This window comes from Neodiprion virginianus, chromosome 1 (assembly GCF_021901495.1).
Source record: "Neodiprion virginianus isolate iyNeoVirg1 chromosome 1, iyNeoVirg1.1, whole genome shotgun sequence".
NCBI classification, from domain to species: Eukaryota; Metazoa; Arthropoda; class Insecta; order Hymenoptera; family Diprionidae; genus Neodiprion; species Neodiprion virginianus.
Genome location: NC_060877.1, coordinates 28,580,986 through 28,588,033, shown reverse-complemented (window position 1 = coordinate 28,588,033; position 7,048 = coordinate 28,580,986). Strand labels below are relative to the sequence as shown.

The 7,048-nt window shown below is 36.6% G+C and overlaps 1 protein-coding gene across 1 annotated transcript; it reads left to right on the top strand.

Annotated features, from left to right (window-relative positions):
- The first annotated feature begins 392 nt into the window (after positions 1-392).
- On the top strand, positions 393-7,048 carry LOC124296888 (uncharacterized). The gene is made up of 8 exons (XM_046747283.1): positions 393-1,260; positions 3,468-3,583; positions 3,666-3,761; positions 3,837-3,936; positions 5,493-5,609; positions 5,984-6,139; positions 6,284-6,418; positions 6,791-7,048. The coding sequence occupies exons 1-7, from the start codon at positions 658-660 to the stop codon at positions 6,344-6,346; spliced, it is 1,251 nt and encodes a 416-aa protein (XP_046603239.1). The 5' UTR covers positions 393-657; the 3' UTR covers positions 6,347-6,418; positions 6,791-7,048.

Below are 7,048 nucleotides of genomic sequence, written 5' to 3'. Positions count from 1 at the left end.
ATATTATGGATAGTGTTTGGTAAATAATAATTACTTCGGAGTAATAATTTCTGAAACACGAATAGCGAATGATGACGATTGAAGTTGGCGGCGATTCCGTTCAACAAACCACAAAGCTACGTAATCCATAATAAGTCTTCGTATAAAAATATTGACCGACGTGCTATGTCAGAAAATGTGAAAGAAACGAACTTTTTCGTGAAACGCATGGAGAACGGCTTATTTCTCAAAATGTGTAACGAACAACCGATATCTAGGGAAAAACGTTTTATACAGTGACGCGAACGAACCTCTATCGTACCTTTTTACTTTGAGGGTCCGTTTTTTCTTCAAACACTCGGGTGATTTCAAACTTTGAAGAGTATGCAATTCTGACATAAAACTTCACCCAACTGACGGCCACAATTATCAGAGAACCGGTCGCATCAGTCCGGATATAAAATTTATGAAGCACAACCCTAACCCTTGCATCTTTGGAGGGTCTGTTACTCGCGACTCGCAGAGCAAGGCTTGCCTCACTCATACCCAGGCAACACGCAAGTTTCATTCCACACGCTCGTAGTTCCATCGGCCAGTCGCAGACGAACCTCAGCGAGAAGAGGATCATATCCTTTCGGTTTATCGGATTTTTAGAAAGTATCATCTGCGGAAACAGAAATGTCGAACAGCAGTAGGGCGAAAAGAATACTGGATCGCGATAAGTTCAGCGATCAGTTTGTTACTGCAATTCGCGCCTTACGTTGCCTTATGATTTATATGGGAATTTGGCCAGAAAAAAAAAATGAGAAGCTGTATAATTTATTGTGGTACTTCCATTCGACAATTTTTTTATTTCTACTCTCCGGTTTAGTGTGTGGCCTCGTCATAATTAGACACGACATGAATAAAGTTCTTTCCAATTTGAGCGTTACAAGTGGGTTAATATATTTCATTGGAAAGTGGTTCACCTTTTCTTGGCACAAAGTACTAATAAAGAAACTAACGTATTCTATGGATGAAGATTGGATCAACTTGGCAAATAAGACTTTGATTCAGGCTAGCGTACCAGATTCAGTACAAATAATGATGAAACACTACGGATCCTTAAATATTTACGTTTACATCATCTTGTTTGTGTTATTTATCGTCGATACAAATTTAATCGTCGATTATCTTGCAGCTACAAATCATCACGACAATCTTACAGATCTGGATAACATGTTACCATTGACTCACAGCTGGTATCCTGGTATCGATTACGATCGAGATTACATCATTCGGGTGATTATGAAATGAATAATTTTACTCAAAACTCAAATGAGATTGGATCTGATTTGTATTTGTCGCTTTGAATGCAATCTGAAGCTGTCAATCGTTCGAGATTCTGCCATTGGAGGCACCAGCAATAAGTAGTGGAAACAGAGCGACAATAGTGGATTGCAAAATTATTCGTCTGACAACGATCATTTACGAATTATTATTTCGCCAGAAGGTCCCAAAACACGATTTACCTGAGATAAACGCGGAGGCTTTCCCTCTCGGATGAGCTTTTGAAATAAAAAGTTGTCACTAACCTCTAGTTGATCTTAAGGATTCATGCTATGCGAAGATCTGTGTGCTCGACGGTGACTGGATATGATATAAATTGACAATATTTACGCATAATTATTCTGGTTGCGACAACTAAATTATTGTCTCTATCTGAACGAATGACATGTCTGCTAGTACTTTAGAATCGGCCGCTAAGCTTTCGAACTGTTATCTACAACGGGGTTTTGTAAAGGGGTTTTCAAGAGAACGAAGGATAATTCACGAAGGCCTAATAGGTGCCGGTAATATACTATTTGAAAAAATTCACCACTGCCAAACAGGCGCCGGTGAATATACTAAAGTAGAAATGGAGATAGTTTAATAGACTTTCCAGTTTGATTTACTCAAGCTTCTGAAGGTAACTTATTTGGTTAACTCGCAATATATAAATTATACACAATGATCAAGTTTATTCAAATTTAAAGTGAGTTGAGATTATAATGATTGGATATTAATATAAAATGATGGTATTCAAGCAAGAAGAGAATTACGACATTTCTTCAGAGTTATTTAATTCGTCAAGATTTGAAAAGATTCTGTGAAATACTCTAATCGAAGGCTTACTTACGACGAACTGTTTTCGTTCAAAGATTTTGTTGAACTGCTCTAGTTGGATGAAATTGTATAACTGCTCTGTTTCTGCATACTGTAACGCTGTTCTGAGCTCATTCTTTAGCGCGTGGTTTTCTAGCGTGCTCCGTAGTTAGTTCCTTCCGGTTTTATGGGAGGAGGACCAATACGAAAGATTTACGTATGTCAAGATGGTATTTTGGGCCTTCATGGTTAGATGAATAGCTGAAGCCGTAAAAGGCATTGTAAAAGAGAAAATACTTTGACCGTTAGCTTGCAATATTTAAAGGATACCAGTCGTTCTCTGATGTGGTCCATCTGGTACGCACGTGCACGTAAGTCTGTTTGGGATCAGACTGCCGTTAATATTATGTGACTATAGGATTTGCATAAACAAGAATAAACGTTTCTCAAAATGGTTGGAAGATAAAAGAAACCGAAACTTAAAGTGAAATATAAGAATGAGATAAAACGAAATTATAAAAGTTACAAGTATGAGAAAGGAATGTATCAATCCACGGAATTGAATAGGTGATGCAAAAATGAGGCTAATATTCAGAAGCGTTAGGCATCCAGGATGTGACACGTTGATGCCCACGATTCTCTCGGAACAATCGGTTTATACGATGATTCATTATTTGAACCACAAATAATTACTGACGAATGTCGGTTTTAGACCAAACATACAAGTAAAGGAACAGGACTCAGAAAGTTTGGATTTGGTACCTTGTTTCGCTTGCAAAACGGCGAAGTCAAAATGAATGAAAATAAGGTCTCGGAAAATAGCTTTGAAGCTTTGAAATCACATCGATCCGAATTTATGATTGATCAAGCTTGATCCAATACTTATTATTAGTCATTAATACCGAGTTCAATTGAAAAAATACCTCACGATGCATTGAGTTTAGCATTTCGTGTTGTCCAGATTTCGATTGTCCGTCAAGACTAGTTGTTAGAATTCGGTATCAGAAAATTCAAGATTTCTGTTAAATTTGATCGATCAAAATCTTGGGTACATGTAACAATTGAAGTCACTGTGAAAAATTAGTTACAGATCGATGAATCATATCGCTTGCACCGTTATTTATTACGCAAAGAAAGATAACTTGAGGAACGATATCGTGGTGTAAGAAATAGACAACAGAAATATATAGAATTTAAAAAAAAAAAAGAAATTAGACTGATTTGTCAATGAGTAATGGAATAATATATTAATTTTCATGTAAAATTTACAATTAAGATTCAGGCCATTTTCCGAAGGTGCTTCCCGTTAGATAAATGACAGTTGAGTGACGATTCATTCATGTAATGGTATTGTATGATTCAAGTTTTTGGCCGCTGCTCAAATACTGTGTACGACATCATCATTTGTCGTAAGCACTGCAGTAGATGGATTCTTCGTTATTACGGTTCTACACACTACCGGTCAACTCGAGATTTTGGGGTACGTATAGACGCGCGAAAATGTGGTAGGCCTTTACGTATTGGCGGGTGTTTTACTTCCCTGATAATTTTACATTTTCCAGACTTTTTATTGAAAGAATGAAATATGATTCACCGGATTCCGAATGCCACAAAACGAATGTCAAAGAGATGGTGAAGCGTCACCAAATGCTACTGAGGTAGGTTCTTACTTCTTCGTTTTGAGGAATTTCATACTATTGGATCTTGTGAAATAAACTCACTTTCAATTCCAGCGTGGCAGAGGACATACAAGAATGTTTCGGTGCGATTACCTTTATGCGTGTGTCTATCTCTTTCGTAGGCATCTGTTCCAGCGCGCACACATTTCTTGGGGTAGGTAATAAATTTTTTCATTACGAATACGTTGCAATACTCAAAGTGTATCGGTAATTCGAAAATTTACAAGTATGTGATCAGTTTTACTTGGCTCCCATTTTGATATACGATTGTACAACGAGGTGTACAACAATGTCAGTATTTCTAAATTTTAGACCCCTTCAATTTACTTTTTACGAAAAACCTCGTTGAGTGGCAGCACACAATTTCGATCGACACGCACTCAAATTCTATAAACCAAAATTCAGCTATATTCGATAAGTAAATCAAAAATCCATTCGAGATTCAAACCAAATTTCGATCACTAGACTATACAACAAACATCTTTTATTATAAAAATGCGAAACTGTCACCAACTAGAGAAAATCGTTATTTATTGAAAGTAACAAAGTTGTACAGTGAGAATGTTGATTTTCTGAATCTCGATTATCCGAATCATCAATTATTGGAATGATAGGAATAACAGTAATAATTTTTGGTGGTTATACCCTCAAGCAATTACCGTAGTAGATCATTTTTTCAATTTTCATGAAAACCAAAAGATCGTATTTACCAGTACATACGACCTTTTGCTTTTAGTCGATGAATTTATACTTGAGCCGAAGAAAGGTGAAAAGAGCTTATTTTTGCCAAATACGACCTTACGGAATTAGTCAACTCAGGTTTTTATGGCTGAATCAATAGCAAAAGATCGTATTTACCAGTATGTATGAACTTTTCTCTCAATTTCACTGCGAGTCAATTTCAACCTTTCTGACCATACTTTCATATTTTAAGTCTAGATAATATTAGAAAGAAGTGTTCACCCTTTTACCTTTTTCTGCAACAAAGGGTCGTGAGATGGCGCTTACATCCTTATACCAAACATGCGATGTGTTCTTTTGTCTGCTGCGGAGACCAGAGTTATTTTCATTCATAAATCACTATGGGTCAAATATTTTTTTTCCGACTGCAGTGAGTGCAAAAATCAATGAAATAGTGCATCAACGCGCTTCCGGTGTACCGTTGGGCCTATTGGTCCAATCGTAATATTTGGAGGGCATTCATATCGTGAGGTACCTGATACATCAAAATAGCCGTTAAATGGAACTTCTGGCGCTAGATCGCTCACCTATAATTAGCGGAATAGTCTTTGTTTAACTATTAATTTGGACAATTATTTTCAATCGTGCTTATAGTGGTTTCGAAATTGAAACCAGAGAAAAAATCAATCTTGGGCTCGATCGCAAATCATCAAATTTGAACCGGACATCTCAGTAGAGCACAATTCCTCTTCTTTATATTTGTCGTTGCGAATAATAACTCTATTCCGAGGTTCGGAATGATTTATTCTCCAGAAATATTGTTGGGAATCTTGCCCACCATCTTTCGTAAACCGTTTGTTACTCCTTTTAATTACTTACATCTCCAACTAACAATAAACAGTAACTGATCTAGACCCAATCGATGGACAATTTCTGACGTATCTCTACCAAAATTACAGTTTCTGAGTGATGCGTAAGTTTATACAGTATTTGATATAGATTTTTCAACTGCAGTGCTATCTGTTATAGGAATTACAAAAAAGTGAACAAAGTCACGTGATTGCGCTGAAATACGGGTTCGTCTGTTTCACAGCGCTGGCGAATGTGTTCGTCTACTGTTTGGTTAGCGATACTTTGACGAGTCAAGTGAGTATAACAAAGTCTGCAGAATCAAAGACTTCGGAAGAAAATTTCGCAATTCTTATGTCTGTTTTGAATTTATTATTCCGAATGAACTCGTCACGTGTGGCAAAATCGTTTGTCTAATTACGCGCTATTATATAAAGAGACGCTCACTGACCGGAAATTCAGTAAAAGCGTAGTTGAGATTGAATGGTTTGGAAGCGATTTCCGCTATTTACTGGGATACCCTTCGAAATTACTTGCTACCTACTTTTACATGCTTGATTCCGTCAATATTATAGCTATGCATGGGAAAACAGATGCACAGAATTGGTACAAAAATCACGTCCCTTCTAAGTGCTCCGCGTTTTCAACTGACGTAAGCCTTTTCATTCAAGGGTCTTGCTATCAGAACGCATGTCTACAATTCAGAATGGTACAACGCTACGTCATCTGTAAATCTCTCGTTATCAATAGTTACGATAAAATCATCCCAACCGATAATAATTAGTGCAGCCAAAATCTTTCCTCTTACGTTGCAAAATTTCACAGTGGTGAGTATTTTAATACTGACATTCTGCGCGTGTTTATATCAATGTACGCTATCTGTAAACGACAATGTGTTTGGTTTGATTTTTTCGGTGGCAAATTATCTCACATATTATGATTAATACGCATACCTACCAACATGCTTACAGATGATAAAATCGATCGCATCATATATTTCTGCACTGCGAGCAATGAGCGTGTCTCACATCTAGAAATATTCGAGTAAACCGATGGATCCATACCTACGTGACACAAAGTAAGCGATGAGAACATACATTCATCGGGTGAGTCTTGAGATACAGTTACAAATGAAATATGCAGTGCGAATAATTCATGCGAACCTAATATAATACATTTTGTTGAAATTCTAACCGGATATTTACCGGCTTGCTAAATGCTCACAACGATTTTTCTTTTAGAAAATGATTTATCGGTTGACGGTTTATTTCATTGATAGAACAATACAAATATCCAGATTTTTCCTCATACACAAACCTGGTAGAAAACACATTTATCGTATTTCAAGTTTCTTTACGATGACAGGTAATTTCTTTGGTGTCCAAAGTAGAAACAGTAAATTACGTCACACAGTCTTTTCTCATGAATATTCATCGATGTTTACTCTTATTCAACATATGTTTTGTATTTCTGCACAGATAATCGAAAATGTTTAGCGCAACCTCCGTCGTTGATAGAAGAAAATTGCACCACAGGCTGCAAAATGCACGTCTACAAAAATGTTTCAAACTGACTGACCAAGCAACGAAAATACGTGTACACGACTTCGGCTAATGAGTATAAATGTTCATTTTTAGTAGTCAAAAATAAAAATTTTACGATTTCACGCACATAAAATTTGCAAATATGCATCTACGTGAGGATTAATAAGTGTTCATTTGTATCCAAGAATACAA